The sequence below is a fragment of the Lagopus leucura genome, unplaced genomic scaffold (genome assembly GCF_019238085.1).
Source record: "Lagopus leucura isolate 7727_CA_CO unplaced genomic scaffold, USGS_WTPT01 Super-Scaffold_100039, whole genome shotgun sequence".
NCBI classification, from domain to species: Eukaryota; Metazoa; Chordata; class Aves; order Galliformes; family Phasianidae; genus Lagopus; species Lagopus leucura.
The window spans coordinates 3,684,839-3,711,833 of NW_024962288.1; the positions used below are offsets into that span (position 1 = coordinate 3,684,839).

At 50.1% G+C, this 26,995-nt stretch overlaps 1 protein-coding gene across 2 annotated transcripts in view; it reads left to right on the forward strand.

The window, feature by feature from the left end:
• Window positions 1–26,995, forward strand: part of ACSS2 (acyl-CoA synthetase short chain family member 2) — a 30,956-nt gene that overhangs the window by 820 nt on the left and 3,141 nt on the right. Inside the window, exons 1-14 of one of the 2 annotated variants that reach the window (XM_042883583.1) lie at window positions 14,854–14,940; window positions 15,650–15,753; window positions 16,015–16,087; window positions 16,895–16,970; window positions 18,442–18,556; window positions 20,102–20,140; window positions 22,742–22,879; window positions 23,102–23,272; window positions 24,162–24,295; window positions 24,798–24,930; window positions 25,304–25,360; window positions 25,468–25,548; window positions 26,172–26,274; window positions 26,424–26,492. In XM_042883583.1, the coding sequence (XP_042739517.1) occupies window positions 14,874–14,940; window positions 15,650–15,753; window positions 16,015–16,087; window positions 16,895–16,970; window positions 18,442–18,556; window positions 20,102–20,140; window positions 22,742–22,879; window positions 23,102–23,272; window positions 24,162–24,295; window positions 24,798–24,930; window positions 25,304–25,360; window positions 25,468–25,548; window positions 26,172–26,274; window positions 26,424–26,492 (1,360 nt within the window). In that variant the 5' untranslated portion in view covers window positions 14,854–14,873. Of the gene's footprint in view, window positions 1–14,848; window positions 14,941–15,649; window positions 15,754–16,014; window positions 16,088–16,894; window positions 16,971–18,441; window positions 18,557–20,101; window positions 20,141–22,741; window positions 22,880–23,101; window positions 23,273–24,161; window positions 24,296–24,797; window positions 24,931–25,303; window positions 25,361–25,467; window positions 25,549–26,171; window positions 26,281–26,423; window positions 26,493–26,995 lie in introns of those variants that run through there. The other variant, XM_042883584.1, reaches the window with a different exon arrangement.

The window sequence follows — 26,995 nt, forward strand, 5'->3', positions numbered from 1 at the left end:
CTCATTGTGTTGGTTCTTAGTGCTGGATGGTTTATAATGCAGTGGCACTGTCCTAAAGGCTGCCTTATCAAGTGCTGTCTTTGGGAAGAAAAGTGAAGTGTGCTTGTGTTGTTCTTTCTCATCTTTTCGTAGAATAGTTTATAGTTGGAAGAGTCCTATAAAGCTGAAATTTGTATCGTGATGGAGAATGGGCTTGTCTTGTGATCCAGAACCGAGGCTCTGTTGCACTGCAACAGCTGGCACTGCAGCTGTGCCTTGGATCGACAGCAGTGCTGTGGGCTCACGCACCTCAAAGCATGTGTTCTCACTGCATCTGTGTTCCCATGGCTGCATGGGGCTGCGCGGAACCAAACTGAAGCATACCGTCAGTTAGGATGCAGTAACTTGTTTGTGTGCAGCTCAGGAGCCCTCCTGTCACTGTGATAAAAATACCAAGTGCTCTAACTACAAAGAGCTCTCTTGCTTGTCAGTAATTTTGTGCAGCCGAAGATCTGTCTGTGCTGTGTGTGGCTGTCATAGGGGTGTTTTGTAACAGCCACACTACAGGAGGAAATGTGTTCCTGCAATGTAGTTACAGCTGCAGATGTGGAGCTTGGCTCATGTGGAAGTTTCTATCCATATGGCTGCTGCTTCAGCAGAAGAAAATTGCACTTGCTGCCTAGAGATAATAGCACTGACATTACTGTAGCTTACACAGGTGAAATGGTGGAACGTATTTACTTCCCCACTAGTCCACGCATTCTCTAACTTGCTCAGATATGAAATGACTTCAGCTTCTGAACGGAGCTCATTGTGATAAAGGTGTGTCAGCAAATAGAGCTGTTTGGCAGGCTGCTGGGCAGCTCGAGCTGCCAGCTGTTCTGGGGGCAGCGGGCTCAGCCTTGCTCAGAAACTTTCATGTGGCACTCTCCCCTCTGGAAGTGAAGCCATGCAGCTCTCATTTGATCTCAGTGAGGGTTTTTCTCGTTATTCTCCCAGCCTTTTGTGGGATACTGGTGATCCTGAGCGACACTCACAGTGCAAATGGTGGGTGTCAGTCACAGTGCTAAAAAATAAGGGCTCCTTTCCACCTTAAAGTGCTGTTTTCCACAACAATTCTGGGGTAAGTTCTTCCAGCTTGGCTCTGACATGAGACTGATTTTGAGGCTGGTGCTGTCTGGGGCTGTCAGTTGAGAATTTAATGGTGTGAGAAACAGAAGAGCCACGGTCAGTATGACACGTGCGGTGCTGACCTGTGAACTCCTGGCACAAGGGGCTTGAGAAGCTGGGCTAAGGGTTGTTATTCGTAAAATCACTCTTCTGGGAACACACACATGCCTCTCAGGGCACATGCTTATCTTCAGTAAGAAAATATACTCGCTGTCATCTTGTCCTTTCACGTTCTGCCTTTAACACTGTTATTGAAAGAGTCCTGCTTCCTAGAAGCACTTAAGATTTGTCATGGTGGCTGAGTGATCAAGAGGGAAATGAGAGCCTCCAAAAGCCAAAGAGAATTCTTAGGGAAAATTTAAAGTGTTGAAATACCTCGGCCAATTTCTTGCTACTGTCTATTGCCTGGAACTGGCTGAGGTGGTGCTGAGGTGTCACTGCTTGACTGTATGAGAGCTTTGGAAGTCATGGTTTCATTTCCAGAGGGAAGAAAGTAGGGAAAAGGGAATAAATGAATCCAGGCACTTCTGGGTGTCTCTGGGAAGAAGTGTGTCCCACTCTGAAGCAGGGCTGCACACGGGCCAGCAGCTCTCTGTGGGATTGCTCTTCCAGCACAAAGAGCGGTGCGTGGGATTACTTCATGCTGTGCAACTTGCACACAGGTGGCACTGCTGGGTGTCATCCTTGGGGTGCAGTTAGAGCTGTAGTTGACCATTCCGAGTAGGTAGGAAGCACTTGCTGTTTCTCCGTTGCCTGTTTCTGTATGATATCTTGTGCTGCTTGTGAACGTTGAAAGTATTTCTGCCCCTGCTGCTTTTGATTCCTCTTTCTCTGTTTGGTATTGCTGATGTGGCCTAAGGAGGAACAGAAGAGACAGGAAGTGTCTGATAAAGTGCTGTTCTGAAAAGGGAAATCTTCTGTAGCTGCATGGAAAGCATAGGGCTGTTCACTCGGTGGCTACTGTGCAGGTGGATACCTGCCCTGCAGCTGTAGGAGTTGAGTTATGTTCACCGTGTGGGCAAACTCTCATCTCTGTTGAAATGCCTGTTAATCATCTAGTGAAAACGTCTGTCTGATGAGGCTGCGGAGGTAAAAAATTAACCAGATGGAGCCTTAAAAAGGGAAGCACTTCTTATGAGGGAAGCACGTTGGCTGTAACCTGTGTGGAATGAAGCACTGGTGGTGTCTGGTGGAAATGGGGCAGCAGTTGGAGCTTGGCACACTGCCTTTAGTTTCTGCATTGGCTGGGTGTGTGGGTTTAGCAGTGGGCTGCAGCTTCTGCCGCCTCTCGGAAAAATAAGTCTGTTCTTTTTCTGCTTTCTTGTGTTTGCATATGGAGGGACGCATTCAGAAAAGGGAAGAAAAGGTAGTAATGACTGCCAGAACTTACTGTAGCTTTGCTTAAGTGGAAGAGTAAATGCTGATCTTTCCTATTCCGGGACTAGAGCAAGTAGGACACAAATGCAAAAAGGTGTTTTTTCTAGATGTAATAAAGGATTTAGGAGCCAGTAGTATAAGAATTTCTTCTGGTTAATCCTTCTGTAACAAACTAAAAGAGAATGGTTGTGGTCAAGTAAAATCAACTGAAAAGCAAAGTAGTACCTGCTCACTGCTTGGTCTCCAGAATCCAGATCAGGGAGTGAGTTTGTGTGCTTTCTCTTTGTTCTTTTGGGTATCTTCACAGGTACCAGTGTTCTATCAGTGCCCCGGGCATGGATGCTGTGACTGAGGATGGTGGCTGTTAAACAGCTCTGCACCTCTTTGTGTTAATCAGAGCCAGCATCCATGCAATGCACTCTGCTTTGCTACTCCCACCAGCTTTAGGACACTCAAACCCTGTGCCAGATGGACTCAGTTTCTTTGGTAACTTCCTGGATGATTTGTCATATTTTAGTGACATGGCCACTTTCAACACCATTCGGACAGGGAAAACTCATCCTTGAATTGCGCAGCTAGTTTAAAGGAGGAAAAAATAATCAGTCTGGGAAGGCTGTGTTTCCCAATGCCCATCTCAACTCTTTCTAAGGGTAGATAATGGCAGGACAAGGGGAAATGGTTTGAAGTTGAGGGGAGGGAAGATTTAGGTTGGATGTCAGGGGGAATTTCTTTACAGAGAGAGTGTTGAGGTGCTGGAACAGCTGCCCAGAGAGGCTGTGGATGCCCCGTCCATCCCTGGAGGTGTTCAAGGCCAGGTTGGATGGGGCCCTGGGCAGCCTGGGCTGGTATGAAATGGGGAGGTTGGTGGCCCTGCGCGTGGCAGGGGGCTGGAGCTTCATGATCCTTGAGGTCCCTTCCAACCCTTGCCATTCTGTGATCTCCAGCTGTGTGCCTGTGATCTACTGAGAGCTGCAGGAGCACAGCTGCCATGAAACTGCTGTTTGGTGAAGCAGAGAAAGCTCTGCAGCACCAGAAAGTGTAATGGAAAAGCTACCATCTGTTTGGTGTATGCTTGTGGTGTCCAGGTGCAGGACAGGGCCTCTCTGCGCTGTGTGGAAGGAGTGACACTGCTGGTCCCTGCAGACCGGGCGATTGCAGAGCTTTCTGTAGTAGCTGCCCCTGAGTGCTTGAGGGCAGTGCTCGTTCCTTCAAATGGAAATGACCCTGCAGGGCCCTTCCCAACCCTGCTTGGCTGCCGGGGGGCATCAGCAGGAACCTGCCTTTAAAACAAGAAGTGAAGAACATTGCTCTTGTAACTTGAACGCTCCTGGAGGAGGAGTGCTTTTTCTCTCATCTCAGTGGAATTCCTTCTGTCCCATTTGCAGGGGCAGTCACCTCGTGGTGCGGTCAATGCTGTAGTGGAAGAGCAAGGAGCTGCTGTGCTTGGGTGCTTGTTTCTGGAGGCTGTGTGTGTTTGTGCTGAGATCTGGCTCCTGCCAGCTTTCCCCTGTCATACCTTAAAGTTGTTTTGTCCTGAGCATTTATGTTAATAGCTTGTGTTTTGCGCCGTGTCCTCCATCCTCGTTTCTGTTGAAATCTCTGAGACAGTTTCCAGCTGAAAGACTGTGCCTGAGGGCTGAAGTAAATGCAGGAGAGCAGCAAAATGCCTTCTTCAGGCTGTGGCTGTCCTGAGCTCTTCCAGTCACAGGAATGATGTGTGAGTTGTGCTCTCCTGGATGTGAATTGGTGTTAAAAGCCTCATGTTAGTCAGGCAAGCACACACACAGTGCTGTCTCTTCTCAGGGCTGATTTGCAGGATCATGGAGTATCCCGAGCTGAAAGGGACCCTCAAGGTTCATTGAATCCAAATCCTGCCTCCACGCAGGATCACCTAAATCCAAACCAGAGCCTTTTCTGTCTCAGGATAGCTGGCAGGGCAGGACAAAGCAGGGGACTGACATGTGTCCTCAGCAGCAGCTGCTGGTCCTGCTGTGAGCTACCTGGCAGCTGGCAGTGTGTGGCCATGGCACTGGTGTGGTTGCTACTTCTACTGCTTGGGAGCACAAGGCAGCAGTGAGGCAGTGGACCAGCTTGCTTTTGCTTTGTCACAGCTGGTTGTTTCCCAGCCTTTTGCTCTGCGCCCCTTGGTAGCTGCTACTGGCAGGGATACAATATCCGCCTGTATCAATACAAAGGAGTGCCCAGGAAGTATTTTGAGCAGTTAAACAAGTTAGATGTCAGTAAGTGCCTGGGATTAAATGGTTTGCCCCTCAGTGTGCTGCAGGAAGCTGCATGTGAAATAGCCGAGCTGCTGATGGGGTTGTGGAGCAGCACACAGGGCTGCGTGCAGGGCTGGGAAGCTGCTTGCATGGCTTTGGAGAGGGCTGCAAGCTGTGAGGTGTGCTGGTGAGCAGCCTGGCAGTGATGTGAGCCATCACCAGTGGTGCAGTGGGTGCTGGCGGTGGGAATAGGGTCACTGTGTGCATGGAGTAGTGGCAGGGTTGGTGAGGTAAAGTGAAGGTCAGCTGGGGCTTGGTGCAGTGGCATGAGTACATGGGTAAAGCCTTTCTCAGGCAGTCTTCATGAGGCCTTGCACTCAATCAGGAAACTAATTTGCCCGTGAATGGAAGAAAGGTCTTTTTATCAAGCTCATTTAGCCTTTCCTTTTGCTTTTCAGGAGCAATAGCAGATTTTTTCCAATGCTGGAATTGTTGCCTACTCTATTCAATGGGGGCTCAGGTGCCCCTCACAACAGCATGTCCTGCTGCTGCTCTTGGAAACCAGGTTCCAGGCCTTGGTTCTGACCTCATGCAGCATTTTTGGCTTAGTCTGGCAGGTTTGACTGAGCTGCTGTGAATGTCCCATTGCTTTGTGTGCTGTGCTTCAATATACACAAAACCTGGGGCAATTAATGTGTTACTTAGTTTTATTTAATATTTTATTTGCTTTTCTCATGCTGCTCATTGGACTGATAGAAGGTCTGGCTCTGTTGACTCAGCATGGAGGAGTCAGTCATCTTTCTTGAGTTGCTTCTTGCACCACTATCCTAATGCTGGCTTGCACCTCTTCTAAAGCCACCTCTGCATGCCTATGGGTGTGCAGTTGCACAATACCCACCTGGGGAAGTATGAGGAGGGTGGTGTGCACAGATGATCTGGGATTTTATCACAGCCTGTGCAACTTGTGTCTTGCAATTGTGGCAGATATTGGACACCTGGATACCTTTATAGAACAGCTTGCTGCTGGAAGAGGCATGGAGTTGTGTGAGGGTTGTATGTTGAGGATGTTGGCAGGACAGTGGAAACTGCAGGTGGGTCTACATGGAATGCGTGGACAGAGGATGGGGACCTCCTGTGCTGATCCAGGGCACGCTCCTGTATGGAAGATGGGAGCCTTCAGTTTGCTCATTGGACTAGAAAACATGATTATTTTGCTGTAGTTGTGTGGGTGGCTTGTTTGTATGTTCTCTTCTCTCACTCCAGTGTGAAAGGCAAAGACATGGACAATGAATTGGGCACTAAATGGGTAAAGCTTGCTCTGAAGTGGTCAGGCCCTGCAAAAGAGGTGCAGATGGGTGGTTGGTCCAAGCATGGTGTCGTTTTCACAACAGCTGCATTCCTTGTGCCTGGTGGGTTTCTGTGCCAGAGCTGTGAGGCTGTGTATTGATTTATAAGAGCTTTGACAAAACCCCTGGGCTCTCAGCAGCACTAGGAGTTGCCTTCCTCCACCCAACCCTGTGCCAGAGCCCTTGCCTTCTGGGTCTGCTTGCATTTCTGCACACCATTGGTTGTAAATGTTGATATGTGGAGTGGTACGGAGTCACGAGCTCCGGCAAGTTCACAGTCTATTGTGTTTGCAGGTGTCTGCTCCCTTTTTAGGGGAATCCCTCAAGGAAATGGATGATCTTCCTGCTTGTTTTCTTTTTTTTTTTCTTTTTCTTTTCTTTCTTCTTTTTTCTTTTTTGCATCCGTGTACCTGAGAGCTGAGTGCATTCTGCATTGCCACTGAGCATCTTCCAAGGGATGTTCTGACCCTGAACAAGAGGACAGCCCAGCAGAGGACATCTGGCCATCACCTGCAGAGATTTGAGGCATGAAGTAGAAAGACCACCAAAGAATCTGATTAATGGTGTAACTTCCCATTGTGGGCTTAGTCGATGTTTTTTTTTTTTTTTTTTTGAGCCTTCATTGATGTCAACTTGCCTGGCATTCAGTTTCCAGGTCTTGGCAATTTGGCAGCACACTCCATGCAGATAGGCTGCATTTCCCAAAGCAGAGCACTTCCCAGCTGTGGGCAGCTTGTTGTCATATCCTGAGTGAAGCTCATCTCACGGCCTGACTGCAAATTGCTTAAACAAGGGCTCAGTGTGTGGTGCTGGAAATAAGCTCTCCTCCCATTGGGCTGGTAAAAATAGTCTGTGCTCCTGACAATATTACTTGTGGCAAGCATCTGAAATGTTTCTTCTGATGTCAGCTATCTCGCTCTCACATCTCACAGCATCTGGAGGATTTGGCTCTCAGGATCAGCAGTGATGGCTGAGTCACCCAACCCTGGTTGACCTGCTGAAGGAGCCCTGCATGGGAGCTCTGTTGCAACACCACGATCCTTAAGGCGTGTTGTTTAAAACAAGCTAAATGGAATGGGCTCTAAATAAAATGGGCAGTAAGATATAATTTTCTTTTTTGTTGGCTGCTCTCATGTTGTAAAATACCTGCAAGATATCAACAGTTAATGCATATAATCTCTATTCGATGGATACCCAGAATCAAACAAGCAGAAAAAACAAAGCTGCAGAGGAGCAGGATTCCCCTTGCTGCTGACCCTCTTCCATCCATGCAGAAGGACTGATAGCACTGCTGGGAATTCACTTGTGGTCAGCGTTGGCTGTAAGCTGCCTTATTTTATCAGGTGTGATGCAGCAGTAGCAGATTTCCCCTTCAAGGGGAGCATGATGGCTGCTGTTGTTGCTCCCTGCTCTAAAAGCATTGCTCAGGGTTAGGCCTTCAGGCCACTGCAGGCTGTACAAACCCTTGTCCATCAGCTTTCCTCCCTTATATTGGCTGACTGAGTGACAACAGTGTGGACTGGTGGTGTTGACTCCTTTAGGGCATTCTGTGCAGCCTAGTTAAAGGGGCCTGAAGTGGGTTCTTAGGGCCAGGCAAGTGAATAGGAGAAGCTGGATGATTCTGGAGGGTTGGTAAATAAAGGAGTAATTCTGGAGTGGGGTCCACCAGCAGCTGGGCTGTGTGCTGAAGGGGATGGTGAAGCGAATAGTGTTTGGACTGCAAAGAGTAAATATTATTTCTTGACGTGCATCTGGTACTTGTTCAGATTAGGAAAGGCTGTGGGTAGTAGGAGGAGCTGAGAGTGTCATTAATGAGAAGGAAGGACAAAGATTGATTGGGTTTTTGGTATGGGATGCCAGTAACCATGCAGGATCTTTGGTATTTTCATTCCAGCCCGCGTTTCCATATGGCTGTTTTCATAGGCAATTAGAAGCCTGATTTCCTGGCCATAAAGCAGGTGGTGAGCCAGTGTCCCTGCAGAGATAACAGTCATATAGCAGTGCTGTGAAGGACAGGCACTGGCAAGCACTTTGCAGGGAGAGGCTGGCTGCAGCTCAGCAGGCCCCGCTTTGGCGCAGCGCACCATGTGCTGCCCTCATTTGGGTTTCTTACAGCAGCAGGAGCCTGCTCACCCAGGTACATGGTCAGCTTCTGGTTGAAATGGTTTGGCTCACGCTGACGGGTTTGACAGCAGAGCCTTGTTAGGTTTTCTGTGTGTAGAGGGTGATGGCATGGAAAATGATTCTCCAAGTTAACCGTGTGGACTCAGAAGGTGATGCTGATAAATGGATGTGAATTTTCCCCAGGACTTCAGCTGCCACGTTTGCCCAGCTGTCTTCTCACGCAGTGCTGCCAAATTTTTCTGGAGGGGAGAAAGCCCCTGCACCAGCCCCTCCCTGGTGTGCTGCCCTTACACAACTTCTTCTTTCTTGATCCTGCCGTGATGCAACAGGATTTGAGCGCGACCGCAGGGAATGCGGAGGCTGAGCTTTCTGGCAACCCCCTGTAAAAAACCTTCAGCCTTCCCAGCACTCCGCTGGGTATTTCCTGCTGTGTGTTACTGAGGTGGGTGATCCATCCCACTACTATGAAGTGTTTGATTGGAGGCTTTCTGCAAACCTACTTCTCCTCTGGCGTGTGGAATCCTGCTGGAAACACTTGTGCTTTTGGGAAGTCAGTTTAGGAGCATTCCCATATTGAACAATCCATGTGCAAGCAAATACATGTGGTGGAGTGTTGTTTGTTTTGTTTTTTTGTTTGTTTGTTTTAAGTGAAACTGTTCTTGCACAGCTGAGCATTGCAGACTTCAATCTCAATCTATTCAGCTTTTTCAAGGACAGATTTGAGGGGCTCCATGTACTGAAGCGCCATTCCTGTGTCAGATGGGTGAGCGAGGCGAGCTGCAGCGTGACACATGGCCATTTTTAGGCTGGGTTACCAAGCCACCAGGCTGTCTCAGCCTCTCTTTCAGGCCACAGGTTTCCTGGCTCTGAGTGCAGCGCGGCCAAATGGCAGTGAGGAGGCTTGCGATGATAGCGCTGCCTGTGCGCACGTGGTGGGTGCGTGTTGGCATGGCTCAGGATGGCTGGGGGCTTTGCTCCCCACGTGGCAGCACATGAGCCTGCTCCCCGCATGGCTGCAGCTCAGCCTGGCCACACCGTGCCTGGCATTTTGGCTGCTCTAATTCTGGAGCCTGAGAGATGGTAGTCAAGGGCTGGCTGGCTGCCCCCTGCAACCTTGCACGTGAAGAGGAGCTGTGGGGCAGGGGCAGCTGCTTCTCCTGCTGCATGGGAAAAGCTGTGCCTTCTCGTATCTGAGCTCTGGGACATGTTGCTGGCTGGGGAGCTGGAGGGCTGTTGACTCCCCGTTCTGCTCATGCACCAGCTTGGCCCCTTGCTCAGAAGAGTTCTGACTGCTGCAGTTTGGATGGCAGTGGAGTGACCTTCTCACAGTTCCTGTGCCTGCCTTGCTGGAAGCTTTTCCATGTTGCTACTGCTGCTGCCTTCTTGCTAAATTCCACCTGGAGCCAAGCTGTGCCCCAGATCCCTGCTGTCCTTAGGAATTGACAGCTGGTGGCCCCTGGGATGATGAGCACTTCTGTCTGTTGACTGTGGGCACTGCTGTTATTTGGGAGTGATGTGGATACAGGAGCTTAGAGGAGAAACCAGTTTCTCAGTAGTAATGTTTACAGGGGTTGGGTAAATGTTGGCTTTGTGGCCTGCTTTCTTGTGGTTTGTGTGATTTGTATTATTTTGAAAAAATATCTTGCCTCTTTAGTTAGCGCTGACACACTGTGGGTCTGCAGGTGGTCTGACAGATCTTGACAACTCCTAACACTTCACTTGCTCAGCTTCACTTCATCACTTTCCTGTGCACCAGCTACTCTTAATGGTGTTACAACCCTGGTAGACCGCAGTTATCATCGGTAATTACTTTGCAAACCATAATTCCCACTGATGCAACCTGTGCTTTCTGCTGCTCCATGCCATTGCTCAGTCAGCACAGCATGAGGAGGCTCTATTCTCCTATTACTCAAACAGGTTATGCAAACACTCATTTTACTTCTGAGGGAAGAGAAACTGAAGAGTGCTGCCAGTTATTGGTGTCTCAGCTTGACTTGGAGCTGTTTGGATGCTCTGGGAAGCATGCATTCCTTGGAGGTTAAGAAGCTCCCACTCCTTCCTGCTGCCTGTTACGCTGCAGCTGAGATGTAGCAGCTGAAGTGGGCTCAGTGTGCTTGGATGGACAGCCATGCTCCATTGGTTATGTGATGTGTGGCTGGAGCAGGCTGAGGAATAACAAGCCTGGTAGTCAGTTCTGATGCTTGATGGAGCGCAAAACTGTTTAACCTGCTGCAGTGCAGCTGCCCAGGCATGGATCTGCCACAGCTTTGCTCCCACATGGCTGCTCCTCAGCCTTGGCTGCTCCACAGGGTCATTGCTTGAGTTAATGCATCTCAAGAAATGCTTGTCTGCTCCTACAAACCATTTTTCTTACTACACAGTACAACGCTAATTCTTTTGCTAACCTGTGTGATCACTCTTACAGGGAGGCTTTGCCTTGATTTAGCAGCTCTGCATCTCCAAGGTTAGGCTCCTGGCTGAGCAGACAGCCAGTCTGCAATCTTCCCATCAGTGTGGCTCTTCTGCAGAGGTGATAACCATTCAGGTTTCCCATCTGTGTTTTGCAGAGCCTGGCACTCATGTCCTGCACGCTGCTGTGCAGCTGGTGAATGGCTGAATGCAGCTGGAAGGCTCTCCCCCATGCAGGAAACTTGCCTTTCTCATCAGAACGTTCTGGAAGGTGTGCACCTGTGTGTTTACCTTAAAGAACTGGAATTTACTTATGTCAGTGGGAGGCTCAGCGGAGACCACGTAGCCAAAAAATACTTCTCTCCAGCTGAGTATGCACACAACATGGAACATGTAAAATACAGGCTTCTCATGTGCTGAAAAATGCAAATGCATCCCTGCTGTGGTCCAGATGATGATGTAACATTTTGGATTGCTAGTTGTCAAATGCAGGATTAAATTTGAAGCTCAAACTGTGCTTCACCACGTATTCCATCCAACAGTGTTTCTGGGGGGTCCGAGGAGTTGAAAATTGTTTTGTTTCAGAGGAAGGCTTGCTGTTAGCTCAGTCACACACCTGCAATTGCAGCAGAGCCACTGCTGTTGGTTTTCATCAGCATTGCTTGAAGAAGATGCAGGCAGGGCTGTGGAGGTGAGCGCTTTGCTGTCGTGCTGTTTGAGTTCTATTTATTTATTTTTCAGTTGAATTTGGACAAGTGAGCTATTTGTGAGAGGCTCAGGGCTGATAGCTCTGGCTTTTATCTGTTGGGCACCAGAGGGAAGATGCTGCTCAAAAAGCTTTGCTTCCAGGAATTCAAGCTCATTTCTGACACATAGTACTTTACTTTCTTTGTAGCATGCAGGTGGGCATTTCTCTAAATGCCCCATCTGAAATGTGTAATTGTGTTCACTTTTGTGCCAGAGAAAAGTGTAGAGCAGCTTGAGTGCTGTTGCAGCCCAAGTGTAGCTGTGGGCACTGCAAACTGTTTTCAGACAGAAGGAAGCTAGAAACAATTGCTTGCTCTTGAGAGTGTGCTCAGAAGCCTTTGCAGGAGATGCAAGTGGGTATCTTCTATAGAAATGTGGCCAGCACTCCATTGAGATGCAGGTCACCTTAAGATCTGAACTCATCATTCTGAAGCCTGGGGCACCCCTGCTGATGCTAGCTGTGCGGATGGAGCCAGGGAAGGATGTTGAAAGCCCTTTGAAAACCTTGGGGGAAGAGGTTTCAACTTCCCACCCTGTGTTCTGCTGTGCCCTGTGTGTGCTGGCTTTACAGTCAAGTGTGAGTGTGTGTCCCAGCCTGGGTGCATCTCTTGTGGCCTGGAGAAGGGGACATACAGGACAGGCTTGTGTCCCCAGCAGGCTGTGAGCAGGATGGCAGTGTGGAGGTGTCAGACAAGAGACATGGGCTGCTCATCCCTGCAGCCTTGCTGTCCCCTTTGCCCCTCAGACCTGACACAGAGAGCTGCAGTGAGGAATCAGAGGGGCTGGACTGCTCCTGTTCTTATTTGGAGGTGTTACAATTGTATTGAAAAGAGATGGTTGGGGTTTCACCTGAGAAGTAGCTGAACTCCTACACACGGCTCTCTTGTTCTCCCTCCTCAAATGAAGAAGGGGAGAAAATACTGAACAGGACTTAAGGGCTGAGATGAGGACAGGAACGTCCCTCCTGCAGACGCTCTCCTTTCTGAATGGATCCTGTGTGCGCATCCCACAGGTTGCAGCTCTCCACACCCTGCTCCAACATGGACCCTACCATGGGGCCCATCCTTCAGGAGCAACTCTGGTGCAGGGCCCAACAGGTGGCAGCTCCCCTAGGCCTCCTGCTCCCTGCAGCTCTTCCCCATGGGCTGCAGCTCCAGATGGGCCCTGCTCCTGTGGGGCCCCGTGGGCTGTACCTCCTTCAGTCCATGTCCACTGCTGTACCATGGGCTGCTATGTGGCTGCACGTGGAGATCTGCTCTGTGCAGCGCCTGTGGGCTGCAGAGGCACAGCCTGCACCACTACAAGCCTTCCCTAGGCTGCAGAGAACTTCTGCTCTGTATCTGGAGCACCTCCTCCCTGCTCACAGAGGCTACCTTGTAGCCCTCCACTACCCAACCCCTGCCACGGAAGCCCAGTGCAATTATCGAAGCACAGAGCTGTGTTTGCAGTGTTCCTGTGAGTCCGGCTCCAAGCTGTTTTGCACACTGCTTATTTCAGTGTTGCTGCACCTCCGTGGCTTAGATGCCTCAGTGAAGATCATTGCATGGTGAAGGTTGGCAGCAGTGTAACAGAAGCAGATTCTCTTGCTTTGAGTCAGATCAGTTACAGCTGCTCAGTCCAACCCTGAAATCAGCTCTTGAATCTTTGACCTTGAAGTAATAAAATCTAAAAGGAAACCCTGTGATTTCCTGGTTTCTCTTTACAAGCTGAGGGCCCTGCAGTATGGAATCCATGTAACGGTTTGTTGTGTAGCTCCAAGCGATGCTCTTGGTTATGAGCCAGGGCTGAGCTGCCTGTCCTGAGCGCTGCTTCTTGTTCCCATTGATTTTTTTTTTTCACATTGCATCTACCAACGTGGGGCCAAACTTGGGTCAGGATCATACCAGGAATTCCCTTTCTGAAACCCTGGGTCAGAAGATAGGCTGTGCAGCAGTGCAGGTGTCAGTGGGCCTGATTGCTGGAGCACCATGGAAGCCACAAGTGTGAGTGGGTATCCAGAGTAAGGAGTCAAGTTTGTAAACAGCAGGTCCAGGAGCGGTTTTCAAAGCAGTGATCCAGATCAAGCCACCAGTTCTGAAAGCCCCATCCTGCTTGCGGCAGGAGGTGCAGGGCTTGTCTCTGTGAGGCTGTGTGCTGTTTCCACGCAGAGCACATCTGACATCAGAGCGCATGGCTCCCTGGCACTGTCGTGCTAATGCAGAACAGCCCTTCCTGGGGAGTTACGTGAGAAAAGGGGGTATTTCTTTAACACGTTTCAGTGCCACAGTAGCCCTCCCTCTGCTTGTGTTAATGGGGGAAGAGGAAGCAGCAGGCAGTTTAAGCTAGAATGCAGCACTTGGCTTTGTGTGCTTTGAGCTGTTTGAGATGTTCAAGGTGTGAGGTTTGTGCTCCCAAGTTAGAGGCTGCCTGCCTTGGCCCTGGGGCAGGATCCTGTGCACAGAGGTGCATCCTGGCAGCTCCCCAGCTGGTGTTGGCTTTCAATGTGCCTGCACGTACCCCAGGGGACACTTTTCAAGGGGAACAAGCAGCTGAGAGCGATCTGGGAGTCACTGATGATGGTGTGCTGCCTGCCTTGGGGAGAGATGTGGGGAAGTGTCTCCTTCTCTAGGCATGGGGGACCACTGCTTTGCCACCTGGGAGCTCATTTCAGGTTTCCATTGTTAATCTCCTGCCTCACTGTGCAGTGGCTGAAGCGTCATTAAAATCAGCAGGTTTTTATTTTGGTAACAGACTGTTTCCTAGGGGAATGTGACATTTCTGTTTCATCTCTGGGTGCAGCTCTTGGCTCTTCTTCATGCTACTGTGTTCAATGCCAAGGTCCCACTGAACTGGCACCTTTGTAGCAGGATCCCAGAGCTTGTTTATGGAGAACTGCAGAGAATAATGCATATCTTAACACATGTAATAATGTGTAATATTAATAACATGTATGATAATGCATAATAGTGCAGTAACTTAAATATACCTGTGTGTATTTGTTGCAAGTGACCTTGGAAAATAAGACAGCCTTTGGCATCAATCCCAGGCCATCAGAAGGTGGGTATGTAAGGGGAGGGTGTTCCTACAGGCCAGCACTGGCCTGTGTCTCAGGCAGACGTGTCTGCAGGCATGTGAGCAAGCATGCCATACCATAAATCTCAGCTTCCTTTCAAGTGTGGCCATCCTTACTGTTGGAACTGTCGGCTCCTTCTTCCTCTTTCTCCTATGTGAAGGTACCTTGCATTTCCACTGGATGCATTTGATTGTAGATGTATCTACAATCTAGATTGTAGATTTGATTTACCTGGGATGGGGAGCTTGGACTAAATCGTTTTACTGATGGACAACTTCAGTCCAGATTTGGAGTTCTGGGGTTCAGTTTCTCTGCTCAGGAGGACAAGTGGGAACATCAGTGCTGTCTGTGGGGACAGTACCTCTGAATTTGCACTGTTCCCTTGTAGTGCTTGCACAGTAACAAAGACCTCCTTGTTTTTCCAGGGAAGGGAATGAACCAGGGGATTCTATGAAGATCACATACGGCGAGTTGCTGCGCAAAGTCTGTCAGTTTGCCAATGTCCTCCATAACCACGGTAGGTGGCTGGAGCAAGGGGAGAGTTACATACTGGGAAAGTGTTAGACCAGTTTTTGGAGATGGGATCATTTTTTTGCATGGTTGCTATTCTGTTAAATGCAACATGCTTCATTTCTCTGGCTGCTTCCACAGCTGTGGAGGAGGTATGTGCAGGTTTACTCTGCAGTGTGTTCTTACACAGCTGTTTCTAGCTCATCAATGTTGCTTGTTCCTGCCAGCTGTACAAGAAAAGAACTTGTGCTCAAAACTTTCTCCTCTGAGATTTTCCAACTAGCAGTGAGGTTCTGCCTCTTTCGAGAGACTGAACATGTCTGATCTCAGAACGTGCAACATTCATTGCTGCACATTCTGACCATTGCAGCAAGCTCACAAGAGCAGTAAGGCTTGAAAGGCAGAACACACGTGCTCAGTGCCCCTGGGCAGTCTGGAGCTCTTTTCCTGGTCGTTACTGATGTAATGCTCCTTGCATTTCTGCCGTGGTGCATGGGCACTGCTGGGGAATGGCAGTGGAAGTTCATGCCTGTTGGCACTGCTTTGGCCTGGACAGCTGAAATGTTCTTCCCAAGCTGGCTATGCTCTAGCTCCAGCTGAAACTTTATTGTGTGTGTATAAACACTGGCTTAAAATCATTAGCTTTTTTCTGTAGCCTGTTCCTTTGGCATGGTGTGATCATTTTGATAAATGACGTGTTTGTTTTCCTTTCACAGGTGTGAAGAAAGGTGACCGAATCTCCATCTACCTGCCGATGATCCTGGAGCTGGTCATAGCCATGCTTGCCTGTGCCAGGATTGGAGCCATCCACTCTGTTGTGGTAAGAGCAAGCCTTGTGCATCGCTGTTTGGGAGCAGCTGTTGGTCTGGGGAGAGTGAGGGAGGGGGACTGGAAGAGCTGAAAGGATGGGTGCTGACCATAACATGGATGGAAACTAAATGTGGTGCGTTCTGTGCGCCATGGAATGAGCTCCTCTAGGTCTTTCCATCAGTGCATGCTGTTACCATTTACCATAGGATAACAGTGCAGCTGTGGCCATTCCTTTTGTGTTGCTTGCTAACTTGGTTGTGTGATCTGCCAGTTTGCAGGTTTCTCAGCAGACTCTCTTTGTGAGCGGATCCTCGACTGCGGTTGCTCCCTCCTCATTACGGCAGGTAAAACATGCTTCAGTGCCCCTGACTCTGAGCTGTTTCTCTTGGCTGTCTGAAAGGTCTGTATTTTAAAAGCCAGATGTGCTTGGAATTGGAAGAGGAAGGGGCAGTGCTTCAGCTGAGCTGCTGCAAGGCGGATATGCTGCTTGTAGCTGTGCTTGAGGACTGCTTTCCTCTTTGAATGTACTGCGAAGCATCTAAGCAGCCCGCCCACTTTGTCCTGTAGAGCATGATGTCACCAGCTGCTAATAGCATGTTTCCCAATGCTTCTCATCCATGTTCCTCTTCAGAATGTGCCAGATGTTTGCAAGATGTATCATTCATGGGCCTGCCCAAATTTGAGGGATTCCCTCTCTTCCCTATTTCGAGAAAATTCCTATCACAACTCTCAGCTTTGCAAAGCAAGGGATCAAGAAAGTGTTTGCATGTAAAGCCAATGCATTTTCCAAAGCTGTATTTTCTGAGGTAGTGCTGTTACTGTTAATAGGTTCACGGCATGGAAGGAACCCATTAAATACTGTGATGTATGTTCTGGCCAAGTTGCATTATTCCCCACAGAATATTCCTAAGAGACTTTTCAGGTCAGATTTGAACCTCTCCCAGGGAAGGAATTTCACCATTTCCCTTGGCATCTGTTTCTCTAGGCTAAAAGGGCGTATTAGGAAACCTTTCCCATCAGCTGCTTGACTGCTTTCTCTCCTTCTGGTGCATAAATTCTGTTCTGACCTCCTGAAGCTGCCTGTTGTTTCTAGCTGTCCCAGGCTGCCTTGGCTGCGGAGCTTCTCTCTCACTGTTCTTACTGTTTTGCAGATGCCTTTTATCGAGGGGACAAGCTGGTCAACCTGAAGCAGATTGCAGATGAAGCTCTCCAGAAGAGCAAAGACAAGTAAATTCAGATTCTTTTGTGAAAGGGCACTTGTTGGAATCTACTCCTGCACAAATGGGAGTGTAAATGTTCATGGTGAAAATGGCCATGACCAAGGGTGGATCTCCCAGTGCAAGTTGTGAGCAGTCTGACACCATACTGTGGTGCATATTAAGATGGAGCTTAAATCTTGCCCAAAAGCCGCTTGCTCAACCATAATGAAATAAAACAGATATTTCAGCTGTGGGAGATGGCTGTGTCGCAGGAACCAGCGCTTTAATTGGCATGTGCCAGTCTGTGCACAGGATTAATGCCTGACTCCATTTCTTGAATATGTCTTCACTGCAGTACTGGTGAATCATAAAGAGGAGCAGATGTTACCATCCCATTCTAAAGAAAGGGAAATGAACATGATGAAATGACTTTACCAGGCTTACAGACACAGTCACTGTCATGCAGGACACCACACCCAGATCCTTACACTGCCATGCCAAAATCTCCTCTTCCAATTGTTTTGGCTTCTGCACTGACGAGACAGATGCACATCATAATAATGGATAGCTTCACTTGGGGAAAAAACACACAGACACTGGTCATGACTTTTTTGCAACCTTTTGGTTAGTAGACAAAGTATTCCTTGCTTAGTAAGAATAAAGGCGACATATCTGTAGAGAAGAGTTGCTAACACTCACTGTGATTTTGCATTCAACTTGTTAGATCAAACATGCAATTCTAGGGCAGACAGCCTGAATGTTAAAAATTCAAACTCTTTAGAAGTGTTTTCAAGTCTTTTGTTTGTAGAAGCAGTTACGTGGTAGGACAACTAGATTTTAAAGCTGATGAAGCTAACTGATGGACATGATGTGTTGGTACCTGATGTGTAATTTGGCTTTGGAAGTCTTTCCCTTTTCTGGAGTGTACAGCTGATCACTCCTAGGGATCGAAGCAGCTGTCTGGCATCTTGTGGGTGCTGTGGGAGGTCCTGCTCAGATCCACAGACAGGCAAATTAGGGATTTGTCAGGCAGTGAATTGTGAGAGATGCTTGTGGAATCCTTCCTTCTTCTTCAGGAACGGTACACGTATGGTTTACCTAATAATACCCCATTAAATTCTGCACAGACCTTTCCTTTTCTCCAAGCTCTGCTCCTGTGCTGTGGCCTTGCTCACGTCCCACAGCAATTCATGATATGCCTGAGGTTTGCATGGCTGCATCTGCAGTGCAGATGGAGGGGAGGTGATGAGGGGTGAGACGTGCAGCAGGGCCTCCCTGTGCAGCTGTGTCCAGGCTGCCTTCCTGTTCCCTTGCTCCCAGCAGTGCCAGGCAGCAGAACAGCTCTTCCCAGTGAGCTACTTGTGAGGGTGTGCAGGCAACATACTCTGGGTAAAGAAAAGCAGCTCAGGGCCTCGGCTCTGCCTTCAGCACAGCCCATAGAACACAAAGGGCAGGCATAGCCTGAGCAGCCTCATCTGACAGCTCCTTCCCCCTTACAGGGGCTTCCCTTTGAAGAAGTGCATTGTGGTGAAGCACCTGGGACGAGAGGAGATAGCAGCAGACGGGGCATGCAGCCAATCTCCTCCTCTCAAAAGGCTGTGCCAGGATGTGCAGGTATGCTCGTAGGAGGTTAGGAATTGGGAGGGATTTTTTTATTATTTTCATTTCTCTTCAACAAATTCAGTGTGAAATCACTGCCGTGCTTCTCTCGATGCTTCTGTTTTCTGACTCCTGTTCCTGCTTTCTCCCCTGCTTGCTGTTGTTGCTTTGTGAGTGGTACAAAGAAGAGTTCCTTTGTCTTTCCCAGATCCCCTCCCGCTGCTTTCTTTAACACCATTGCTAGCTGCCAGCCCACAGGGCTCCTGATTGCACAGCAGGCTACAGCTTCCACAGGCTGGAAGTCTTAGGACAAGGACAAGGTACTTGCTTCTCTCTGGCCACCAAAGGGTTCTTCCTTTTCAATCTTGTATCTGTCTCCCATTTTGTGTGAGGAGGAATGTCTTCCTGTGCTGTAGCTATAGCAGTGGAAACAGAAGAAAGAAACAGAAGATTTGTTCTTATGACTGGCTTCAGGCCCCAAGATAACAATTACAGAAATGCTGGGAGCAGTGCAGTTGCTGCGTAGCAGGCACTGCGTCAGCTGCTGGAGCTGGGGCTGTCTCTTGCAAAAGAAACCAGATGGAAAGATGTGGGCCAGAGACATGGGGTGAGATGGGGTGGAGGGAACAGAAGGTGTCAGGGAGCCGTGGCTTCCTACTGAGCTCTTGAGGCTGTGACAGTCCTGCTGCACAGTGCAGCCAGGCACAGCCTTTGTCTGCTGTGATGGGATGCTTCGGTCACCACCCAGCACTAACAGCACGCTGCGTCTTGCAACGCTATATTCTGTCCCTAAGCATCTGCCAATTAATTCACAGCAGTGCGTGCAATCATCTCCAGGTGCTGGGTACTGCCTGGGCAGGTAGCTTGCCCAGAAATGGGCTGTGTTTTGGGGTTGTGTTTGACAGAGCTTTGGACTCTGCTTTCAGAAGGGTGCTTGGTGCAAGTCCCTAGCAGCAGACTGTGTCTTTGGGTTACCTTTGCTTGTTCAGCTGTGTTAATGATAAGGGGTGTTGTGCAGCGTTTGCCACATTGAGCTCCTTTGCCTGTCTCTTACCTGCAGTGGAGAGCTGCAGGGAGTGTGAAAAGTGGAGCTGGGCAGCATTTCTGTGCTGCGTTTCCTGGATGAGATGCCGTGGAGAAGCCTATCCCTATGCTGATTGCTGGGGATGTGAGGCTCTTGAGCAGCCATTCAGGCAGAGATGGAGTGGGGCTGCCTCTTACCCTTTGGTTCTTGTTTGGACACTTTATTAAGGATTGCTTTCCCCTTCATTGCTCCTCTGTTGGCTTTTGTAACACTGTCGGGCGGTTGGTGAGCTTGTCCTGGTCTGTGCTGTTGTACCCAGCTGGCCGTGTGCAGGAGGGGCTCTGAGACCTGCCCAGAGGTTTTGGGCCCCTAGAGAAGGCAAACTGGGCCACAGTTGTGCTCAGAGAGCATCTCCTGGCCTGGGCCCTGGATCAGAACTCCAGCCTGCCAGGTCAACATGGGACTCCTTGCCTTCAAAGCCTGGTGTGGATCCTCCTCTTCTCAACTTTCACACCTTCTTTGTGGATTTTTAACAGGAAAAAAAGACTGAAAGCTCACAGAGACTCCATCCCAAGGTATTTACGCACAGTGCTGTCTTTCTCTTCTTGACACTTCCCCTCTGTTCTCCCCTCCAGCCCTTTCTAACCGCACAAACTCTGCACGGCCACGCGTGCCCTGCTAACTGTGTGACCAGCAGCTGCATGTTAGCAATAGGTGCCGCATCTGCTTGGCTGCAGACACTGTGTGGAGCCATTTGCCCAGCAGCACAAGGGCAGCAAGTGTGGTTGGGATCCTGCAGTGTCTATGATGACCTCCGGAATCAGAGGGTGAGGAGATGTGTGTGTGCTGTGACTGCCTGGCTGCCTTCTGCTTCCTCTTCACAAAGGAGCAGTCCAGACCTCTCTGTTCTGGTGGTGGCAGGATGGCTGCTGAGCACAGCCTGGGGTCAGCAACACCATCTTTGCTGCTGGAAACAGATTGGCTTCTGTGAATACACCTGGATGCATGTGAGTGTGCTCGCAAGATGAAACTCAGAACCAGTAGGACTTGGTGGCAGCATCAGGATGATGTTTCACCTCTACAGGCAGTACTCACAGTGTGCTTTTCATCATCATGGGGCCAGCAGGAACCACAGGCAGCTCCCCAGGTGCAGAGGTGTGCAGGGCCAGGAAGCCTGCAGCCCCACAGCCCAACCCAGCGCCAGGGCTTTGCTCACTTGACTGAGGAGCTGCAGTTACAGGGCTTGTGTGAACTGAACACAGGCCAGCCTGTGTTCAGTTCACACAAGCCAGCCAGCACGTATCCTCTGCTAGAGCACCACAAGAGCCAGGGTTTGCATATTGGGCTTTTATTAGTCAGCATCACTGTGTGACTTTTTGAGATTCAGATGTTTTCTGATCCCTTGGCATCAGCTGCCCCATGGCCTTGCTGCCAACCCGAGTGTGATGTTCAGTGATGGGCAGGTGTGTGCTAGCTCCCATCCTACATTCCAGAGTTACATCAAGCTCTCAGACCTCCCTGGATCAAGCTGTCCAGCTCTCAGAGACCACAGGCACCTCTGTCTCTGCTGCGTCCTTCAGCTCTAGGTCTCCTTCCTTTCTAACAAGGTAGTGTAACTGTGTAGGACAGAGGCAGCATGCCCTGTTGTGTGTACTGGTCTGGCACTGGGGGCTGTGTGCCATTCATGGGTCTGAGGTGGAACAAAGGAAGTTTGGTGCTAACACGTAGTGATCCTTGGAGGAGAGATGCCAGAAGGCAGCAGGTAGGCTGGTACGAGCTGAGCATGGATGTGTTCAGTGTGGTGCCTCGCTGAGAGCTTGCTGATGTGCCTCACTTATGGAAATTCTCGCCGGATGCCGCGGGGTTCTGTGAGAGCTTTCAAAATGGGCTCAACTGTGCAGTGCTGTCAGTGAAGGGGCAGCGGAGCTGGCATTTCTGCACCGTGTACCAGAGCTGTGTGTAGCAGAATCCCAGCGCCTCCAAACGGCCCATGCACATCTCAGGGCTGCAGTACATCACTGCCACCCCGTGGTTGCTCTGTGCACGGGTGTGCTCCAGCTGAGAGAATTCTGGGGTACATCTGCTGCCCTTGGGCTGCTCTGTATAGCCCTCAGCTATGAGCTGTTGGGATCCGCTGTGTGGAGGAGGTTCCCTGCCTTGGTGAGTGCTAGGAGCAGCTGCTATGTCTGCTCAGCCACGGAGTTCCACCAGGACCAGAAGATCCCTATGCTGATGTTTCCGTCCTGCTTTGCTGAGGTGTTTACATCTCTACATCTCTTCTTGGACCAAAGGCACCTTCCAGTTCTGTTTGCTAACAAGAAATTCTTGTACAAGTGACTGCTGGAGCCTGGGTGACAGCTTGGGGACAATGCACAGACTGTGCTGCACAGTGGGCCCTTGTTCTTCCAGCTGATGTGCCCCTGGTGAGCCCTCCACATGCTGCAAGGCTGGGGATCGGCATGCCTGGCTTTGTGGAGGTGTGGGCAGTGGAGGTGTGCTGTCAGTCTGAAGAACTCAGCTGTTCCCAGGCTCCTTCATGGAGAGGAGAAAAGATTGCGTGGAACTGGTTCTTGCACTGAGCTGTGCATTCTGGAGATGATGGCAGCCAGCGCAGCTCTCAGGCCCCCAGGGGTGCTGGTAGCCCTGTCATAGCCTTGGCACCCTTGATGGGCAGTCAGTGCTGGCTGGTTCAGCATTGGAGCAGCCACTTCTTATCAAGATAGTTGTCTTAAAATTGGATATAACAGATTTTTGGGTCTGCAGGGACAAGAAGCCTGATGTGTTCCTCTTGGTCTTGTGACCCCCATGATAACAAGACCCTGCAGTGTGGCTGTGATGGAGGACATGTGGCTGTGCCAAGGCTTCTGGCTTGGTTGTTTGCAGCTCACAGAGCCAGAAGGGGTTCTGTTTTCTATGAAAGGGCAGAGCAGCCACGGCTGCTTCTGAGAGGGGTTTGTTGGTGTTGCCAGTGGTCTGGAAAATCTGCTTCAGGTCTTGCAGGAACATCTTGACTGAGAGTTGCAGCTCTGATGCATGATTTCCAGTTCTGGGCAGAAGCTGTGCCATGAGTAACTGGCTGGATAGGCCAAGAGGGGTGACAAGGCTGGGGCTGCAGCCACTTGTCCCCTCTCCATGCCTTTGTGGAGGGCCTGTTCCTAATGTTGGGCTTTTCTCAGATCCCCTGGGATCCACACATGGATGTGTGGTGGCAAGATCTAATGAGCGGTGCCAGCACGGAGTGTGAGCCTGAGTGGTGCGACTCAGAGGATGAACTCTTCATCCTCTACACAAGTGGCTCAACTGGAAAACCCAAGGTATGTTTTCTACATAGCCTGCTGCCCTGTGGGGATGGGCTGAGCCAGAGCAACCCCCCAGTGATGGGATGAGGGAGATCCTGCTGCCGTGCAGGGGGGGCTGTGTTTGTGTTGTGCTCAGCTGCTGTTTAATCTCGATGAAACAGTGATTCTCAGCTTGGCCAGGGAGATGGGGGCCTTGGTGGGAACATGACCTGATGGTTCTGTGCCTTCTCTTTTCAGGGTGTGCTGCATACAGTGGGTGGATACATGCTTTATGCTGCCACTTCATTTAAGTATGTCTTTGACTACCAGCCTGAAGACATCTATTGGTGCACAGCTGACATTGGATGGATAACAGGCCATTCCTACATCACTTACGGACCCTTGGCAAATGGGGCAACTAGTGTATTAGTAAGTGCTGGATGGCCACTGGGTGCCTGTCCTCTAAGAAGTTAGGCATGGTGGTGCTTTGCTCTGTGAGGAGCACATCAGGATTTGCTTTTCTCCCTTGTACGAGGCAGCACTGTACTGTCCATGCCGTATTGTAGCATGCTGTGGTTTGTGAGGAAGGATGGTATTCTCCAAAGAGATGTGGGTTACTCCGTAGTGGCAGAGGGATGGCCAGGCTGTGTGTATAACTTGCAGGTAATTTGTTTTTCAAATGCTCACATTTTTTTCTCTTAGAAGTGCCAGCCTTGTGTAAACAGGCATCAGGACAACTGCAAGCTAATGTGAAAGCTGGACTGGAAGCCAGGAAGTAAAGTTGTTGCTGCTGGCACTAATTTGACAACCTGCCTTTAATTCCTGTACCTGTATCTCCCTTGACAGTGTATGGCTGTAACTTGTATACACATCAGGAACCAGAGCCTTGGGTCCAAAATTCCCATGTGATAGAGCAAGCAGGAAAATATGTCATCCAGGGAGAATCCTCTTTAGGATTCTTAGTGCTGTTGGCTGTGGGTCTCCACAGCGTGGTGTGGCATTACCCTATGCTACCTGGGCAGTGTCACTTGGGCTGGTGGGACTGCGTCACTCTGATAGCCACTCAAGTGTCCTCCCTGCTAGGATGTTTTAGGGGACATTTGCTAGGACACCTGGGGTGAGAGGGTGCAAAATCCATCCTGAGGAAGAAGTAAGAAGGGTCCTGAACTGGTTTCACTGCGTGATGCCCCTGGCACGCCTCTAAGATCACACAGGGGTACAGCTGCTCTCGGCTCCTCTTGCTTGAGGAAGGGCTGCAGGTCGTTCTGGGGAGGTGGCACTGAGGAACAGCTGTGTCACTGCCCTGTCTCCCACTCAGTTTGAAGGTATCCCCACCTACCCGGACGCTGGGCGAATGTGGAGTATCATTGACAAGTACAAGGTGACCAAGTTCTACACGGCACCCACAGCCATCCGGCTGCTGATGAAGTGTGGGGAGGAGCTCGTTAAAAAGTGAGTCAGTCCCCAGGAGCACGGGGGTCCCTGGCACCAGCACACCTTCCTCTCTGAGCAGCAGTATCCCACCATGTTGTCTGAACAAAACAGGATTTTTGGCCTTCAACCCAGCGATTTGCACCCCTTCACTGCCTTCGATGTGGCACCCCAGAGCAGGTTGTTCTTTTTCACTGTGAGCTGCAGCTAAGCTTTGAGACTGCAGGTGCTCCCCCACCCAGGGCTCACAGAGGGGTGTCGGGCAGAGGGGCCCCCCTGTGCTGCAGCTTGGCCCAAAGAAGGGAAGGAGCAGAGCCAAGTGGGAGCTTGGAGCAGGAGGCAACAAAACCACGGGGGCTTCCCTTCTTCCCCTGTGACAGAGAGCTGAGAAGGGACTGAATCGTTGAAACTCCAAATATATTTGAGAGGCCTGGGGATTCCTGCAGGCTCTGCAGTGCCACAGGCTCACAGCTGCTTTTCTCTGCGGCCTGCTGAGCCCCTGTGAGCCCCCTCCTCTCTGCAGGCACAGCCGGAAGTCTCTGAAGGTGCTGGGGACCGTTGGGGAGCCCATCAACCCTGAAGCCTGGCTGTGGTACTACCGCGTGGTGGGAGAGGAGAGGTGTCCCATTGTGGACACGTTCTGGCAGACAGAGACGGTGAGTCCTCAGCTGGGTGTCTCTGGACTTCTTTTTCTTTGTGCTCCCAGCAGGCAGCGTGGTGTCTTTGCAAGTTTCCCATCATGTTTCTTTGGTGCTATTGGAACCAGTTGTTCTCCTTGTCTAGGAGCTTTTCCCAGCATCTCATGTGGCCTGCAAGTGTTGGTTCCCCTTCTCTCCCAGGGCCTCAAACAGGTGCCATGGGAAGACCTCAGAAGAGTTCCTGAGAAGAGTCTGCTCCGAACCCTGTTCTCCCCCTCTTTTTCATCTGCAGTTTCAAAGCTTTGTGCCCAAACATGGACACCCTCTCCTCTGCTGTACCCTTCCCACAGGCTGGCATCATTAATCTCATTCCTTTTGCCTCTGTTCTCAGGGTGGCCACATGCTTACACCTCTTCCTGCTGCCACCCCCATGAAACCGGGCTCTGCTGTGAGTATTACTGTTGCCCTGACAGGGAGGGCTCCCCATCCCTCTATGCAAAGTTTGAATGCCTCAGCTCATCTTCATGTCTCCTTGCTGTCTGGTGCCCATGGCAGACGTTCCCCTTCTTTGGTGTGGTCCCTGCCATCATGAACGAGTCGGGGGAAGAGCTGGAAGGAGAAGCAGAAGGCTACTTGGTAAAGAGGGGCTGATCTTCCTCACCCTACCCTTGTCTGTTCCCCACGAGCTCCAGGACGTTCTGGGTAGCGTATGCACATCTCTGCTTACACTGGATCCCTTGGGTGGCAGGAGCTCTCTTTTCTGCTGTAACTTCACTGTGAATTTTGTGCCATGAACGAGCTGTTAAATGATCCATAAAGGAACTTGCATGCATGAGCATGACAGGAGGGACTGGAGGGGCTTTCTCAGTAGCATGAGGCAGTAGCTGTCTGAGTGCCATTTCTTACGGCCACCTCTGCAGCATCTCCGTCATTGCACAGCAGTGCAAACACTGAGCTACTTTCCTTCCACTAGCAGAATAAACAGTTTATAGGATCCTGAACTGGGGGAGGCAGAAAGCAGGTATTTGATAGATACCTTGACCCTTGGATGAGTTCTTCAGAGTAAAGTTGTTCTTTCCATGTCCCAGGAGCTACAAAAGGGTTATGCTGAGCTGGCAAGACCTGGAACAGTGTAGGAAGTGCTCTAGCTGCCCAGCAGTACTGTGGGTCCATGGAGGTGATTCAGAAATGCTGACGAACAGCAGAGGCCACTCGGTTAACAGTTGACCACTGACTCAGGTCTGCATTTTTCACTGTAGGTGTTTAAGCAGCCCTGGCCAGGAATAATGCGCACACTGTATGGAAACCACCAGCAGTTTGAAACCACGTACTTCAAGAAGTTCCCTGGGTACTACGTGACAGGTGATGGTAAGGCTGTCTGGGCAGTGTGTGGGTGCAGAGGCTTGGGGACAGCAATTAAAATCTTGCACAGTCCTGGCCTCAGGATCCCTTATCAGTTGCTCCAAGAGCTGGCACTGCTTCTTCATGCTGTCATTTCTGGCTATTTTTAGGTTGCAGGAGAGATAAAGATGGTTATTACTGGATCACAGGGCGAATTGATGACATGCTGAATGTTTCTGGTAAGAACAGCTTTTTTTTTGTCTTCAGTGGGAGCCAGCGTGCTTCCTGATGCTGGTTAAAAGAGCCTCTTTGCTTTTATGGAGAGCATTTCTCCGTATGTGAGACTGCCCAGCAGCCTGTCCTCTAGATGGATCTAATTGCTGGATCAGGTTTATATCCAAATCAGACCTGCCTGTGACTTTGTGATTCTGAATTAATTCCTCCAGTAGCAGTACACTGGAGGGAAGGAGCCTTCTGCAGTATCTTAAAGCAGATCCTCAGCCAACATATATGCTTTGTGTTGAAGCATGCAGTGCCAAAGGGAAGCACAGACATCCAGGCTGGGCAAGACCTTGCAGTCTTTAATCCAACATGTAGCTCCAGGTAGGGTTAACATAAAAGCTGGATCAAGCTGCTCAGTGCTTTGCCCCCAGAGATGGAGGTTCTCTGTCCTCTCCTGGAGTTGTAGCCTGCAGGTACTCATTGCTGGCTCTGAGATGCTGCTGTACTTTTTTACCTGCAC